The 18,316-nt window shown below is 40.1% G+C and overlaps 1 protein-coding gene across 38 annotated transcripts in view; it reads left to right on the top strand.

The window, feature by feature from the left end:
- The window catches only part of EIF4G3 (eukaryotic translation initiation factor 4 gamma 3), a 359,841-nt gene extending 352,357 nt beyond the window's left edge, over positions 1-7,484 (top strand). For 33 of the 38 annotated variants that reach the window (XM_021097671.1, XM_021097668.1, XM_021097660.1 and 30 more), the window contains 3 exons: positions 1,463-1,544; positions 3,606-3,752; positions 6,534-7,463. In XM_021097671.1, the coding sequence (XP_020953330.1) occupies positions 1,463-1,544; positions 3,606-3,752; positions 6,534-6,715 (411 nt within the window). In that variant the 3' untranslated portion in view covers positions 6,716-7,463. Of the gene's footprint in view, positions 1-1,462; positions 1,545-3,605; positions 3,753-6,533 lie in introns of all 38 variants that reach the window. The other 5 variants (XM_021097656.1, XM_021097646.1, XM_021097654.1 and 2 more) reach the window with 2 other exon arrangements.

The following is an 18,316-nucleotide window of genomic DNA, read 5'->3' as shown; positions in this document are numbered from 1 at the left end:
GAAGTCGTATTTATTATTGAATTACATTTAGCCAATTTATTTTTCTCAGAGCCTGCTTGAAATCTAATCCTTTGGCAATTTCAAATGATACTCAGTTGAAGCAGCTCTACAACCTGTTTATGAAGTATTGTTGAGCTAAGAAGTAACAGTGTGTTTTTACTCTCTCATTTATTCTTCAAAAATAATCATTTAGACTGTGCAGAAATAATTTCTGGGGCTAGACCAGCCTTGGCTTTAGCCTACATATAAAGTATTTTTTAAAGAGGTATACCAGCAACTGGCTATAACATATAAATCACTGTGAAGTCTTTTGTATGAAGCTCCACCCCACCCCATCCCTAGCCTTAGCGTTGGCGATGGTACCACATGTTTCCGTCCTGTGGGAAAAGATTAGTAATGAAAGATCTTACCTCATCAAGACCCTCTGTGTCCAGCTCTGCTAGTAAGCTGGCCCTCTGACTTGTTAGCCACTTTCAGCTCTGCTCTCAAGAAACTACCAGTTCCTCCCAAGTGATATGTGAGGTTAGGTATTCAACAAAGAGAGAGTTGCCAGTTAATCTGTGTCAGTTCTAAAATTCATAAACATTAAACTGATCTCTAAATATCTTTGAAATTCTTAGCTTTGTAACACATACATTTAAAATGACATCTTTAATTTTTTCTTGCCAGTCATTGTAAGGCTGATTCTTTCTGTAGAAATTACTATGCCCTAATAGTAAAAGAAGCTGAGATAAGCCTTAATTCTATTCACAGGCATAAGGAATGTAAACTCTGGGAAAATATTTGAAATACCTGCCTAGAAAATGGCTGCTTTTGTTTTTCTTTTCCTTTTGCTGGTCATCTGAGTTAGTATAGTGTTTTATAGAAAAAAGATCAGACCTTAAGAGAAATAAACTAAAAAGTAAATTGGGGACCCACTTACTCTAATTTACCTCTAAATACATCTTTTTTTGCCATCCTTAGAAAAGAGTAACAGTTATCTCACCACCGCCTGAAGAGTTTGTTTCACATTAAAATTAGGATGAAAAAACAGCGTGGGCACATCTAAACATAGTTGCATACTACTAGGAAAGTGGACTTTAAAATACTCTGTAGTTGTGGTATAGTTCTTTCAACTTTATAGATTTGGATAGATCGTCTTAATATGGTTTACTTATTGCGAAGGGAAAATGTTTTTAAATGGTTATACTTGCAGATGTATGTGATACACAGGACTATATAACTGAATGAGCAGCAGATAGGGAATGGTAACCTCCCTGAAAATGAAATACTGCTGCTTAGAACATTTTCAAACACAACTGGCAGTGCCCTGATATTTTCTGGTGAATCAGAAGACTGATTTTTACAAGAAAGTTGACATGATGCTCTCTGCCCTTAAATGCCTGACAGCCTGGTTTAGGGAAAAATAATTTCTCTGGTGTGCAAAACTACCTTTAACTATTGTATTTACTTTTAATTTCAGGCTAATCTAGATGAAAGCCAGATGAGTTCACCTACATTCCTTAGAGCTTTAATGACAGCCGTTTGTAAAGCAGCAATTATAGGTGAGTAACATTTCTGAAGGCAGCTCTTAACATCTGAAATCCTCAGTGTGTCAGCTGCTGATGATATGTGCCAGAGTTTATATTGCCTTCAAAACTTGCCCTATAAAACTCAATTTCTACACGAATGGATGCCATTTCTGTCTTCAGTGCCTGGCCCTCTCTGGCAGGAGGATGAATAGCAGCTCTGCCTGCAGAGAGCCCAGATCTGAGGAGCTACTGAGTGCTTTGTATTCCTTAGTTCAGCAGGAAGTTGGCACACTCTGCTTAGGTTGTTTTATACTCTGCTGCATATGATTTTTCCTTTATTTTTCACCTCCAACATTCAAAGCCACCTCCTTCTTCCATTCAAGAATTATAATGAACAGCTTAAATTTTTTTTTCCTTTTCACAGCCCCACTTGAGGCATATGGAAGTTCCCAGGCGAGGGGTCAAAACAGCTGCAGCTGCAGCTGCAGCTGAAGCCCATGCCACAGCCGTAGCAGCACCAGATCTGAGCCACATTTGTATCCTACACCACAGCTTCTGGCAACACTGGATCCTTAACCCACTAAGTAAGGCCAGAGACCAAATAGGCCTTCTCACAGAGACAACATTGGGTCCTTAACTGCCGAGCCACATTGGGAACTCCTGAGTATTCTTATTTCATATCCAGTGAAGGGCTAATCTCAACAGAAAAGCCATTTTATGTAAATACCTATATGAGGAAAAAAAATGCCAATTATTTCTCCTGCTATATGTTAATATTATTGGATGTTTATGAATTACATAGGTAGGATTCAGATTGGTAGAAACCCTGAATGTCCCAAGCTGTGTATAGTTTTAATCAATATTTAATGAGATCACCCATTATGCCTCAGGTGGAAGTCCACATTTTTGTCATTGAAATTAAAAAAAAAAAAAAAAAGAAAGAAATCCATCAGCCCGAAAGTTGTTCAGAATTTCAGGTCTGCATCATTATAAAGATGGCTTCAGAATTTAAGATTGTTTTTGTCAGATGCATGTTTTTCCTCCTTTTTTTTTTTTTTTTTTTTTTTTGTTGTTGCTTTTTTTGCTTGATGGGTCATACATGCAGCATGTGGAAATTCCTAGGCTAGGGGTTGAATCAGAGCTGCAGCTGCCAGCCTGTACCACAGCCACAGCAATGCATAATCTGAGCCGTGTCTGCAACCTACACCATAGCTCATGGCAACGCCGGATCCTTAACCCACTGAGTAAGGCCAGGGGTGGAACCTTCATCCTCATGGATATTAGTCTTTACTAGTCAGAGTCGTTTCCGCTGAGCCACGATGGGAACTCCTAAATTATTTTTTTTTTCAATGTTCTTTAATGAGGAAAATAACAAGGTAAGTAGAAAGTCTTCATTAAAAAATTTTAAATTCTATTATCTGTGGAACTATAAGACTTTGGTGTTTTAAAATTAGAGTTGTAAAGTACAGAGGCTACTTTTGAAAACAGGGTTGTGTCCCACTGCTAACTCAGAGAGTAAATAAAACTACATGCTTCTAGGTGAAACTGGCAGCACTTTCACGTCCCAGTCTGGGTTCTGGCTAGGTATAGGTAGCAAGTGCTATCAGTTTCATAGGCACTGAGCCTGCTTTCCTTGGCCTCTTTTTATTGTACCTTTCCCCCAAAAGGCTCAGATTAGATGTGTTGTTTGCCACTGTCACAGTTAGTCCTTCTCCTCCTAGTACCAATAAAAGGGTTCTAATTCTTTTAACCTTCTGAAAATATTTATATGAACTGTCACTTTAATTTCCTTTTTAATGTTCCTTTTGTAGTTTGGAATGTCATGAAACCCTTTCCTTGTTTCACTATGGTTAAAGAGTTGCCCACACCACACTTTTGGGAGCTCCATCTCCCCTCCATGTTTTTGTTTGTTTGTTTCAGGGAGAATATCCCATAAAGAATTTCAGACCATTTTGGGTTTCAAAATCTTTGCCTTGTACCCCCTTGCTTCCTCTTTCTTTACAGTCCACATGTGTTTTGTCAACCCAGAAAATTGAAAATGGCTGTGTGTGTTAATGCCTTAAATGTAATGCTTAGCTCTTCTGTCGCCTCCAGCTGACTGCTCTACCTTCCGAGTGGACACTGCTGTTATCAAGCAGAGAGTGCCGATCTTACTCAAGTACCTAGACTCAGATACAGAGAAGGAACTGCAAGCACTTTATGCACTACAAGCATCAATAGTAAAACTTGATCAACCTGCCAGTAAGTTTACCTCTTGCTACATTTTTTTTTTTTTTGTGTGTGTGTGTGTGTGTCTCTTTGCTATTTCTTAGGCCGCTCCCACGGCACATGGAGTTTCCCAGGCTAGGGGTCGAATCGGAGCTGCAGCTGACAGCCTACCCCAGAGCCACAGCAACGCAGGATCTGAGCCACGTCTGCAACCTACACCACAGCTCACGGCAACGCCGGATCCTTAACCCACTGAGCAAGGGCAGGGACCGAACCCGCAACCTCATGGTTCCTAGTCGGATTCGTCAACCACTGCGCCACAACGGGAACTCCTCTTGCTACAATTAACCCAACTCATGAGTGAGATTAAATCCAGGCCAAGACTTGAAAGATGATTTTATGGGTTTGAATAGTGGATAATAGAAGAATCACTAGTAACAAAAACTCATATAACCAATAACTGTAATAAACCTGAATTTTTTAAGAGCTTGACTTTTGTGAGAAAAAGATAACAAGAAAATTTGTTTACTTTAGAGATTTAATTCTCATTCTAGGGCAGGTGTGTCTGATAAGACTCTTTGCAATGATGAAAGTGTATCTCTACCATGTACTACCATCTACCCATGAGCCACATATCTTGGTTGAGCACTTAAACATGGACACTATGACTAAGGAACTGAATTTAAATTTTTATTTAATTTAAATGTGAATAGCCTCATGTGGTTAGTGGCTACCCTATTGGACAGTGCAGAACTAGGGCATCTTGGCATTAGCATATGTGCAGTACAGTTTTTTACCTTCTTTGTCACAGGTCTTAATAATGAAAGAGGATAATATTCTTCAGAATCCTTAGGTAGCCAACAAAGACATGAAAGCATTTTAGACTAGTTTTCAGTTAAGAATTATCAGGAGTTCCCATCGTGGCGCAGTGGTTAAAGAATCCCGACTAGGAACCATGAGGTTGGGGGTTTGATCCCTGGCCTTGCTCAGTGGGTTAACGATCCGGCGTTGCCATGAGCTGTGGCGTAGGTCGCAGATGCAGCTCGGATCCCACGTTGCTGTGGCTCTGGTGTAGGCCGGTGACTACAGCTCCGGTTAGACCCCTAGCCTGGGGACCTCCATATGCTGCGGGAACGGCCCTAGAAAAGGCAAAAAGACAAAAAAAAAAAAAAGAATTATCATTAATTTTGGCTAACCAGACAAAGAAGGTAACCTGAAGGAACACTTAAGTCTTAGTGATACTGATAAGTTAAGCCAATTATATTAAATCTTGAAAATTCAGTTGAAACTTATGAAAGGGCACAATAAGTACATGGCTTTTTAGAGGGAACACTGAAGTAGTTATTTGGCATTTCCCTAGGTTATGGCTTTTGCAAAGTTTTCCTTCTTTCTCGTGCTGTTAAATCCCTGGAAGAGGTAAAGGAAGAGGCTGCAACAATCCTCAGGGTGTAACTGAAGGGACATCTTTAGTCTGAATCAAAGAATTAATCTAACTATGTTTTCCCTCCCAAGACCTTTGAAAGGTCATTCAACAACATGGCTTCCTATTTCTATCCTTGTGGGATAAGGACACTAACTTTTCAAGAGATGGTTAAGTGGTCAGATGAAAGTGATGCTGTGTACACAGCTGGGCAGATTATATTAAAGTATCTGCTTCCAGAACCCCTAGAGAGATGATTAATTCTGGATTTACTGCCAACAGAATCCTAGTCACTTACTTTTGTTTACATATAGACCAACTGAAGTTTAGAGAATGAAGTGTGTTTTCAATATTAGCTTGATTAATAAAATGGCAAAGATAAATCTAAAGAAAAGTTGTAATAGACTTATTCTAAACTTAATATTTTTTAGCAGTTATCATTTTATTCCACTGCCTCCCTCCATTAATATGAATGATCAGTGAGTTGGCTTTAAGTGAATTTTAAGAGCCCGTAATGAAGGAATTTTTTAAAAAGAATATTAAAAACCCTCTATATAATAACTGTCTTTTTTGAGCAATAATATAAGCTAAGTTTCCATGTGAGAGCAAAACAGAGGATTAAAATTGCCTAAATCATCTGCACATTTAAAACAACAAACAGCAACTATCATTTCATCAGATGAAATCCAGATGAGATCGTTTTTACCCATGTTTTTCATATAAATTAGTTCTTTTCATTTTGAAAACAACATTAGAGGGAGAAAGTACATTCTGCCTTTTCCTTCCAAAGTTTGTAAAAACAATATATTTTATTATAAAATTTCAAACAAAATTTATAAAGAAAGTAAAAGAACTTATTCTTGTATTTTAATAATATCAAATAGCTCAGCAATATCAGAAAATAGTTCAAATAGAACAAAATAATGGGTATAGGAAATAATTTAGGGAGTTCCCATTGTGGCTCAGCAGTAATGAACCCAGTTAGTATCCATGAGGATGTGGGTTCCATCCCTGGCCTCACTCAGTGGGTTAAGGATCGGCGTTGCCATGAGCTGTGGTGTATGTCACAGACTCTGCTTGGATCTGGCATTGTTGTGGCTGTGGTGTAGGTCGGCAGCTGTAGCTCCTATTCAACCCCTAACCTAGGAGCTTTCATGTGTCTCAGGTGTGGCCCTAAAAAAGCCAAAAAAAGAAAGAATTTAGGCTGCTTAAATCTTTTTCCCATTCTTCAGGCAAATTATTTTGCTCTTATGCTATCAAGAAGGAACAGGATGAATTGACATGAATGCTCTTATCCCAGGGAGTTCATATGCATTTATTCATTACTTGGAAATACAGTCCTCTCATGACTACAGTGCCCCCAAAACAGATGGTTTATTTTCACGTCCTTGCAGATTTGCTACGGATGTTTTTTGATTGCCTATATGATGAGGAGGTGATCTCTGAGGATGCCTTCTACAAATGGGAAAGCAGCAAGGACCCTGCAGAGCAGAACGGGAAGGGTGTGGCCCTGAAATCTGTCACAGCATTCTTCACATGGCTGCGGGAAGCAGAAGAGGAGTCTGAGGATAACTAAAACTTCAAATACACAAAACGAAACAAAAGAAACAATTTAAGTATTTTTTTAAAAAGTTTCACGTCTTCGCCAATCACAGTGCAGCAAGGCCAATTCTCGCAGAAACCCCCACGTGTGCACGAGTGGGAGAGGGGAAAGAGAAAAAAAGGTGATCATGGAGGAAAAAGGTACTGGAAAAAAGTAAACTTCAAACCTGAGGGCGGGAGCACTAAAACCAAAATACATGTATTATTTATAGAAAATATTTTCTGTTTTAATCTTTTCTTTTTAAACAAGGACTCATACTTAAAAAAAAAAAAAACACATCTGTTTAGCAAAAAAAAAAAAGTTGAGAACTTTTAATTTATTTTAAGGACTGCAAATGCCAGTGTAATTTTTTAATTTGCAGTTTCTGTAAACAACTTGTATAATAGAAAAGCAGAGAAATAAATTTCCCTCCCCTTCAGATGCACCTCACGTTTGTTTTAAAGCATAGTAGTTAGTCCAGATTTAAGAAGGTTTGGGGTGAACAAGGTAAGAAAGATTTTTTTTTTCTTTTTGGCATCAGATCTTTCTGCCTGCCTCTCAGCTTGCTTCAGAAAATAAAAAAAAAATCACAATAGTAATCAAAACATACATAACCTGGAACAGAAGGAAATGCTGTGGACCAGAGAACTCCAAGAATTGTTTAAAAAAAAAAAAAAAAAAGTGCTACCCTGGGAAAAGTACTCTTAATACTTTTGAAATCTTTAGAGCAACTTTAAGGCTTGTAAATACATAGAACAAATATTTAAAAAAAAAAAGAAATTGACTCAATACTATTTCTTTTCACTTTCAAAATATAAAGAACAAAATAAAGACAAACATTGCAAGTTTAAAAGAAAGTAAAGTGACTTCTCCTTTTGACAGCTGCTGCATGTGCGCTCCTCTCTGGGAGGTGCTGTCTGGCTATTCGTTGTCTAATCCAGATCACTCCTGAAGAGGGTGGGGGAGAGTGAGAGAGAGCGAGCGAGCGTGTGTGTGTGTGTGTGTGTGTGTGTGTGTGTCTCTGTCTCTCTGTGTGTCTATAGTTGGAAAGCTACTTTGTGGGTAAAGGAGAGCCCTTGTGCTTGGGTGGGACAGCTTCTCTGGAAGTCCAGGGGAAGCTTCTTTCCAACACCAACCAGAAACGCATTCTGGGTAGGAGCAAACCTAAGGGCAGTAGTTTAAATAACCAAGTATTCCACCCTGTGTATTAGGATTAGGGACACTAATACATTTTGAGACCAACGCTACCACTGATTTTAAGATCACCGTTGCCTCTGATGCTAAAAATGCCTTCTGAAGAATAAAAGAAACCGAAGCTAAATAACGCTTTTTCAAAAGTGGGTGTGTGGAGTTCCCGTCATGGCTCAGTAGTTAACAAATCTGACTAGTATCCATGAGGGTGAGGGTCTGATCCCTGGCCCTGCTCAGTGGGTTAAGGATCTGGCGTGGCCATGAGCTGTGGTGTAGGTTGTAGACGCAGCTTGGATCTGGTGTTGCTGCGGCTGTGGTGTAGCCTGGCAGCTACAGCACCAGTTCAACCCCTGGCCTGGGAATTTCCATATGCTGAGGGTGGAGCCCTAAGAAGAAAAAAGACACACACACACAAAAGTGGGTGTGGGGTTTGAAACCAAACCAGTAAATACCATGTGCGAAAATCACATTGTTCCTCAACTTTACCTTCACTCAAGCCATTCTGGTAAGTATAAAATGAGCTGTGGTTTGGGCCTCTTTCTCCTACAGATATCAGAATGCTGTGCTCTGCTTTGTTTTATCTTTTCTTCTTTGATGAAGTTGTAGTCTCCACAGAGGGCTTTCCATTTCAATTGTTTGTAGGCCATTGCCCTACCAAATGTGTTTATGAAGAAAGCCAGGCTGCTCCCAAATAAACAAGTCTTGGGTTTTTTATCTGGATAACCAGAATTCTTCTGGCTTCCATCTCTGAAGATACATCTACATTAAGAGACTTGGCAAAACTTGTGACACACAAGAATAAAATTTTCCATAGCAATAAAAAGTTTTCTTCAGAGTATAGTTGAACACGATACAAGATCCCGCTACATGAGCCCACAGAGCCCACTCTGCAGCCATCAAAGCTGTTGCCAAAGAACCAAGTCTTGTGAGAGGCATATGACATCGTCTATCATGAGAGATGGGGCCTGAAAAGCTCTTTCAGGGTCTCACTGCAGGCTATGCCTGGGATCCCTCGGTTGGAAGCAGCAGCTTGATTCTGTGTTATGTGGAGTTTTACCAGCTGCCAGAATCAAAGCGCAGTGGATTCTGATTCAGGAACCTCCTGGTATTAGCAGCACTCACAGGGGGTGAAGGATGGGGGTGGGGAAAGCAGGGTGTTGACTACCTCTTGGAAATCAGTGGCTGTTATTTAAAAGGGTCTAGCCAGGAAAAAAGCTAAGATAGTAGCAAGAGCCTGCTCATCAATACTTTATTTTTTTTTTTAATTTAATTTAATTTTTTTTTTTTTTTTTTTGGTCTTTTGTCTTTCTAGGGCCACAACCGGAGCACATGGAGGTTCCCAGGCTAGGGGTCTAATCAGAGCTGTAGCTGCCGACCTAAACCACAGCCACGCAACTCGGGATCCGAGACATGTCTGCGACCTGCACCACAGCTCACGACAATGCCGGATCCTTAACCCACTGAGTGATGCCAGGGATTAAACCCACATCCTCATGGTTCCTAGTTGGATTGTTTCTGCTGCGACACAATGGGAACTCCTCATCAGTATTTTAGATGTGGACAAGAATAAGGATTAGAAAGAGAGGAAAGAGAATAATATGGGGGGGGGGAATTCATGGGCTGAGAAAAGCTTCAGCTATTAAACATTTATAGCACAGTAACAGAAACAGTGTTTGAAATCTCACCTATAACTTGAAGTGTGGTGAGACTACAAAGTTACTTTCGAGTATCTTCTTGCGGAATGTTAGGTGGGATTAGTAGGGTTACCTAATGGCAAAATATGAGCAAAGTGGGATAGTGATCCCTACTAATATCAGCTGAACTTGCAAAACACTGTCATGATTCTTACCCTCTTCGTAGTTTTCTTACTGGAAAGCAGGGTTTGGTGGTTTTTGGTTTAAAGTAACTGGTGACATGGCCCTCACGACATGCTTGCAACTCCTTCAAGCTGTCACAAAAGTTCTTTCACCTATTTGTTCTTTGGGAACAGATACATTAATTAAGGTTTAGTTAATTAATTAAGGTGTTTTATGCCTGTATTCAAACCAGCTAACTTAAAAGCTATTCAGCAAATTTAAGTGAGGAGTTCCTCTTGTGGCACAGCGGAAACAAATCCGACTAATGTCTGTGAAGATGCGGGTTCAATCCCTCGCCTGCCTCAGTGGGTTAAGGATCCAGCTGTGGTGTAGGTCGAAGACTTGGCTTAGATTCTGAGTTGCTATGGCTATGGATTAGGCCAGCAGCTACAGCTCTGATTTGACCCCTCGCCTGGGAACCTCCATATAATGAGGGTGTGGCCTACAAAAAAAAAAAAAAAAAAAAAAAAGCTTAAGTGAGAGTTGTACCCTTTTTAGGAAAAGAACATGATGCCAATTTTCAAAATAAATTTTTTTTTTTTCTTTTTACGGCTGCACCTGAGGCGTATGGAAGTTCCTAGGCTAGGGATTGAATAGGAGTTGCAGCTGCTGGCCTACACCACAGCCATAGCAACACCAGATCTGAGCCACATCTGCAGCCTATACCACAACTCACAGCAATGCTAGATCTTTAATACACTGAGCAAGGCCAGGGATCAAACCCACATCCTCATGGATACTAGTTGGGTTCGTTAACGCTGAGCCACAATGGGAACTCCTGAACTCATTTTGGATTCTTGCATAGACCAACAAACCAGTTCATAGCTGCATCATGAACTTGGTTCATTCAGCAAATAACCATGGAGATTCTACTGTGTTCTAAGTGCAGAGAATAAAACAGTGAATAAAAGAGGTCTACTCTCATGGAACTCACATTCTTCATGAAAAAAAAAAAAAAAAGAGGTTTACATGCTGCATCAGCATCCTATCTCACTAAGAAATGTCTGCCCCTCGTTACCCTGGCAGATCTTTGATTGGTTTTTGTCTTTTTTTTTTTTTAATTTATTTCAAAATACATTCTAGGAGTTTCCATTATGGCTCAGCAGTAATGAACCCGACTAGTATCCATGAGGATGCAGGTTCAGCCCTTAGCCTCATTTATTGGGTTAAGGATCCTTGCCGGCAAGGTTCAGATCCGTAGTTGCTGTGGTTGTGGGTGTAGACCAGCAGCTGTAGCTCCCATTCAACCCCTAGCTGAAGAACCTCCATATACCACAGGTGCGGCCTTGAGAAAAAGAGAAAACGAAGAAAGAAAAATACTTTCTAGGTGTTCTCCTGTGGCAAAGTGGCTTAGGGATCTGGCGTTGTCACTGATGTGGTGCAGTTGCCATTCCTGGCCTGGGAATTTCTGCGTGCCATGGACACAGCCCGCCACCCATTTTCTATTTTCTAGAAAAAATAGTCTTGGGCTATTGAAATTAGTTTTGTGTTTTCATTATTTAAGTTTGTTTGTTTGTGTAGGGATCCAGTTTTTTTTTTATTTTGACCATGCCCTTGGCCCTCATGCATTCCCATATTCCCCATGTTTGAGAAAGGAACATTTTGCATTGCTTTCTCTCTTTTTTTTTTGATATTGCCTCTTTTCTTATTGAGACACAATTCACATACCATAAAATTTACCCTTTTAGAGTGTACAGTTAGTGGTTTTTACTGTATTGACAGTTGTGTGACTATCGCTATTTAATTTCAGAACATTTCATCGTGCCGAAAAGAAGCTCATACCCTTTAGTTGTCTCTCCTCATTCTCCACTCTCCTCAGCCCCTGGGAGCCACTTAATCTACTTTTTGTTTCTCTGGATTCAGATGAAATCATACATTGCATTGCTTTTTGTTTTGAACTCCAACATTTAGCAAGTGATCAAACCTCACAGGTGTTTGCAACATCAGCATGGTTTAGACCCTCATTTTTTTCCGTTTTTGACTTACTGTTTTTTTTGTTTTTTGGTTTTTGTTTTTTTTTTTGGTCTTTTTGCCATTTCTTGGGCCGCTCCTGCGGCATATGGAGGTTCCCAGGCTAGGGGTCGAATCGGAGCTGTAGCCACCGGCCTACGCCAGAGCCACAGCAATGCAGGATCCAGCCGCATCTGCAACCTACACCATAGCTCACGGCAACGCTGGATCATTAACCCACTGAGCAAGGGCAGGGACCAAACCCGCAACCTCATGGTTCCTAGTCGGATTTGTTAACCACTGCGCCACGACAGGAACTCCTGACTTACTGTTTTCTAAGTGCCACCTCTCTGGATGTAATGTGGCAATATGTTTACAAACGTCAGCTAAATCTGAACAAGTTCCTAAGAATTTCCTGTGGTCACTCTGTGTACTTGACGTGTATGACCTGGGATGCCCGACATCCTGGCACTGGCAACTAGGGTCTGGTCATTTTGACCTCTCCTTCGTTGCTACTTGAGTATTTTTCCTTGCAGTTGAGATTCCTGCATGAGGCTACTACAGCTGCCCTAGAAAAGTTAAGATGTAGTTTGCCTTAGAATCAGGTTTTATTTGTCCTCATCATGGAGGCACATTTGGACATAGTGACTATTTATGAACAGCTCGATGCTGCTTACATGTCATTAGAGTAAAATTACTCATTAAGGAATAAAAATGCCTTGAAACAGAGCCCTTACCACTCTTCAGTCTCTGTTCATCTTATAGATCACCTTTCCTTGTCAATAAACTTGAGCTGTAAGTCTCCACATCTAGGGAGAGATACATCATGTGCTCACAAGCTTCAAATAACACATGTATGACTCACAGGGACAAATGCCAATCTGTTAGTATTGGGACTACCATTACCACCCCCCCCCAAAGACATCATTTTACATTACCAAATCATGGAATGACTTACATACCAAAGGAATAAGCTACATAGAATCATGTGCTGAACTTTTTAAAAATAAATTTTTATTTTGAACTGATTCTAGGCTTATGGAAAAGTTTTCAAATTTAGTAGAAGGTATTCCATATGCCCTTCACTCAGTTCCCTCTACTGTTACTGTCTTAGATTACCACAGGACATTTATCAAAACCAAGAAACCACCATTGAAGGAGCTGGTAGTCTAGTGGCTAGGACTTGGCACTTTCACTGCTGTGGCCTAGGTTCGGTCCCTCATCTTGAGAATTGAGATCCCACATCATGCTGTTGTGTGTCATGGCCAAAAAAAGGGAAAAGAAGCCAGCACTGGTACATTGCTGTTAACTAAACTCCAGACTTTATTTGGGTTTCACTTGTGGCCCTTTTGTCCTTTTCCTAGTGCTAGATGTAATCCAGGATACCACATTGCATTGAGTCATCATGTATTCTTAGTGTCCTCTGGCCTTTGACAGTTTTTAAATCTTTCCTTGTTTGTCATGACCTTGACAGCTTGGTCAGGTATTTTGTAGACTGTCCTCAAGTAGATTTTTTTTCTAATGTTCTCCTCATGATTAGACTGGGGTTATGAGTTTGGGGTTAACAAAATCACGTAAGTGAAGTGCCCTCATGACATCACGGTGATGTTTAACCTTGACTCCATGGTTAAGGTGGTGGTTTCCAGGGTCTCCACATTATAGTTATTTTTCTTTTCTCCTTTCTTATTCTGGTCTATTTGGAGGCTAGTCACTAAGTCTAGCCCCCAATGGGGGACGGAGGTTGGAATAGGAGAGAATTAAGAATTAAGCTCTACTTCCTTCCTGGATGATATTCTTTGGAATTCTCCTGCGATAAAATTTTGTTTGTTATTATCACGTGTAAATACACACACATATATTACAGTATTTTTATAGTACAGATTCATACATATTCCATACTTTGAGGTATAATCTAATACCACACTATTTTGTTGCCCAGATTGTTCGAGTTTTGGTCTTGGAAACTCAAATTGTTCATGCACCTTTTTGGCACTTCATCTGTTTGTTTTTAGAGCACTTACTTTGGGCAAGATGCCACAGGGCATGTCTTGATTTTCCTTGCCCTAGCCATCGTATCAGCAGTTTCTTCAAGGAGACTTGGTTTGTTGTAGAATGGTGTTTCTGGATTTCCCGTAGTGGCTCAGTGGAAACGAATCGGACTAGAAACCATGAGGTTGCAGGTTTGATCCCTGGCCTTTCTTAGTGGGTTAAGGATCTGGCATTGCTGTGAGCTGTGGTGTAGGCTGGCAGCTGTAGCTCCGAGCTGTGGTGTAGGCTGGCAGCTGTAGCTCCAATTTGACCCCTAGCCTGGGAACCTCCATATGCTGCAAGTGCAGCCCTGAAGACCAAAAAAAAAAAAAAAAGTGGTATTTAGAAACCAAGGTATGTGCGCACTGGGTGAACTCATTACTACTGAAGTGTCTCTGCTACTAGTTCTGCCAGCATTTTTTTTTTTTTTTTTTTTGGTCTTTTTGGGGCTGCACCCGAGGCATGTGGAAGTTCCCAGAAGAGGAGTCAAATCAGAACTGCAGCTACTGGCCACAGCCACAGCAATGCAGGATCTGAGCCACCTCTGAAACCTACACCACAACTCACAGCAATGCCAGATCCTTTAACCCACTAAGCAAAGCCAGAGATCAAACCCACATCTTCATCGATACAAGTCAGATTCCTAACCCCATGAGCCACAATGGGAAATCCTCTGCCAGTGTTTTAAACTCTATTTTATTTTATTGAAGGTGAGATCTTGCCAAGTGAGTAAGCCATTTTCATAGGAACACTATGACTTTTTAAAAATATTTCATTTTTATATGATAATTCTGGTACCTGAAAGACTCCACCCTATAGATATTACAATTAGACTTTTGCTCATCCTATATAACAGGAAAAAAGATTGGAACTGTTCCCTCTCTTTTCCTATTGTGATGATTTGTTTTAACTTCCCTTAGCCAGCAATATTCAGACAGTCTACCAAAGTAAACTCACTCAGGAATGGCAGTACTTTTAATCATTTCCATTTCTAAAATTTAGCAATACAGTAGACTGGAATAACTTCTGGCTCTTTGGAGTAAGCAATTAAATTTACATCTAAGGTTATGGTTATTCAAAGTATGGGCCTTAGACCAGCAGTATCAGTGGCCCTCATGAACACATCAGAAGTGCAGATTCAAGAGTTCCCTTTGTGGCTCAGCAGGTTAAGAATCCAGTTAGAATCCATAAGGATGTGAGTTTGATCCCTGGCATCGCTCAGTGGGTTGAGGATCTGGCGTGGCTGTGGCCAGCAGCTGCAGCTCCAATTCTACCCCTAGTCTGGGAACTTTCATATGCCATAGGTGTGGCCCTAAAAAAAGAAAAAAAAAAGAAATACAGATTCACAGACCTTCACCTACTAAATCAGAATCTGAAGGAATGGAAGGAGCTCAAGAAACATAACAAGCCCTTAGATACATTGAAGGGATTTCCAAAATATATTCTCAAAAAATATATATATATGTATATATATGATAGATACAGATTTTTTTTTTCTTTCACTATCAGAAGTCTATTCTGCCCTGGGGAAAATGGCATAATGGATATACTTTGGAGCCCTGGAATTGGAAAAATAGGGGCTTTAACACAATCCTGCCTGGGTTATTTAAACCTCAGTTTCCTCATCTGTAAAACACCATCCATCTCATAAGGTCATTGTGAGGATTAATTAAAGGAGACTATATCAAGCCCCCAGCATTCTGTCTGGAATACCTGGGACATGTCCTCCCTCTGTCCAGTTTTCTTTTTCTACCAGAGCCTATGACCTTAGTCATGTTCAGCCACATACAAAATTAAACTATGCTATCTTCATAACTCTAGGAGATCATGGTTCGCCTATGTTGTTTACCATTTTTTGTATAGTTAAGAATTGTTTTTATTGTTTCATTTCCCTTAGTATACATCATAAAGCCTCAGGCTTATCCTTCTACTGCTAACAGCCCTGAGGAAGTGGTAGCTTTTAGCTCCCACTTTCCCTAGGATTCAATAAGGAAGGCATTGCAAAATCTTTTTTTTCTTTTGCACAAAGATTAATGGTTAGTGTCCTTTGCAAGTTACACATTGCCCTGCCTATGAAAGAATGAAAAAAAAAAATAACCAGTGTTTGCTAAAAAAAAAACTATAATGAACTCCTAAAAATATTAGGTACTTAAAAATGCATATGCTGTCACATCCAGCTCTGGCCTTGTTCCTCCTGTGGATAGAGACAGCTATGCCAGCTGGTTAGACTAAATTTCAGAATCTTTTTATTTTTTAAGTATCATAGGCTCAGCCAAGTAGAATATAAAGCAGAGACACAAAAATTGGGTTGAATTTCAACATCATCATGTACGGTTTTTGGTCAAAAAAATTTTTTTTCTGTTTGGAAGAACAGGAACATCACTGATAAATATTGAAATTTAATAGTTGAACTAACAGTCTTGAGAGTTGATATGTATGCTACTCTTTCCCAACTTTGGGGTGAAACTCTGACAGCCTTGCTGCAAGTATTTTAGGAATATTCAAAGCCAGTGTTTTCTGTTTTTCCCTTTCGTTTTTTGTTTTTTTGTTTTTTTGCTTTTTAGGCATATGGAGGTTCCTAGGCTAGGGGGTCAAATCAGAGCTGTAGCTGCCGGTCACAGCCACAGTAACGCAGGATCTGAGCCGAATTTTCGACCTACAGTACAGCTCACGGCGACACAGGATCCTTAACCCACTGAGTGAGGCCAGGGATCGAACCTTCGTCCTCATGGATGCTAGTCAGATTAGTTAACCACTGAGCCACGATGGGAACTCCTGTTTTCCCCTTTTGAAAAGATTCCATTTTTTCATCATTGGGCAGTTTCACTTTTTTATGTATATAACAGTAAAGTATCCTTTCCATCATCACCATTTTTTTGGAACTTCACTTTTTTTTTTAACAAATGGATCCAATTTCATAATTCTGATTTTAAAATTCTGTCAATTTCCATTCATAGATTTTTGACCCATGATTTCCTTTACATTGCTGGGTTTTATTGGGGAAAAAAACTTCCCCTTTAAACTTAAACTTTCTCAAACGTCCTCATAACCACCAAGAAAAGACGTATTATGGTGACCAACTCATTTTGCTAGGACTTTACTTGTTTAAAAACTTAAAGTCCTGGCATTCTTGTCATGGTGCAACAGAAACGAATCCAACTAGGAAGAATGAGGTTTCAGGTTCCATCCCGGGCCTCGCTTTGTGGGTTAAGGATCGGGCATTGCCGTGAGCCGCAGTGTAGGTCACAGATGTGGCTCAGATCCTGGAGCTGCTGTGGCTGTGGTGTAGGCAGGCAGCTGCAGATCTGATTAGACCCCTAGCCTGGGAACCTCCATATGCCGAGAGTGCTGCCCTAAAAAGCAAAGAAAAAACAAAAACCTGAAAGTCCCGCCTCCCACTAGCTCTCAGCCTGCCTGCCTCAGGTAAACCACACAGTGGGTCACCCTAGATGTCACTGATCTATCATTTATCTTTGGCCACCATCATAGGCCTGGTTCCCTTTTAGGCATCTTCTTGCAAATAAGACGTGCCCTTAAAGCCACAAGGTAGGAGTGGAGGGAGAAGAACAGTACTGTTGGTAAATTTACTTCATGTTACAGGTCAACACAAAACTGGATATATTTTCATTTTTAGTAAATCTGGCAAATAGGAGTGTCTTTATTGTGTCTAAAATGCAGTTGTATTGCCTCTTGTGTCTAAAAAGGGGAAAAGATTGTCCAACACGTACAGGTCCCAGAACCTGACATAAAGCAGGCCCAAAAGCAAATCCTATTGCTCTTCCTGGAGATGGCAGGACTAAGTATCTTAGGGACTTAGATTCTAGGAACTAGAAACGTTTGACTCCAGTGGAACAGCAAAGGGCTAATGACATCTTGGACAGAGGTTCTCAAACTGTGAATGGCCAAAATAATGGATTGCAATGAGCATTTTAAATGTATAAGTATATACATTATATACACACATATATGAGGATAAATGCTATTTTGTGATACTTATTTTATTTTATTTTTTTGGCTGTGCCTGTAGCACGTGGAAGTTCCTGGGCCAGGGATCAAACCCATGCCACAGCAGTGACACCACCAAATCTTTAACCACTAGGCCACCAGGGAATGTCGTCCCTTGATCCTTTATCCAAAATGATTGGGATCACATATACTTCACACTCACAATTTTTCAGAATTTAGAAAAAAGTTTTTCAGTTCGATGATTAGAATTAAAATTATTACCACTAATGAGTAGAGGAAAGTCGTGCAAAATTGGCAGAGGAGGATTCTAGAATGTTGCTTATCTTATCTAAACCAGGTAACAACAAATAGAGAAAACCATTAAGGGAGTGGCAGTGGTGAAATAATATTAAATCTTTTCATCAGCCTCCATTTTTTTGCCTAAGAGTATAAATTGTCAGTTCTCTTACCATCCCTTTCCAAGCTGCAGCCAAATAGAGAACTATTTCTAGGCTTTCTCTCAACCCTGCCAGGACCGTATCTTCTTAAGGGATCCGAGCTGTGGCCTGGCTTTTGGTTACTTCTGTGTGAAATTACAATCCATCAGCCTTGACTTGTGGGAAAA

This window comes from Sus scrofa, chromosome 6, assembly GCF_000003025.6.
Source record: "Sus scrofa isolate TJ Tabasco breed Duroc chromosome 6, Sscrofa11.1, whole genome shotgun sequence".
In the NCBI taxonomy this organism is placed as follows: Eukaryota; Metazoa; Chordata; class Mammalia; order Artiodactyla; family Suidae; genus Sus; species Sus scrofa.
This window is presented reverse-complemented; position numbering and strand designations above follow the sequence as displayed.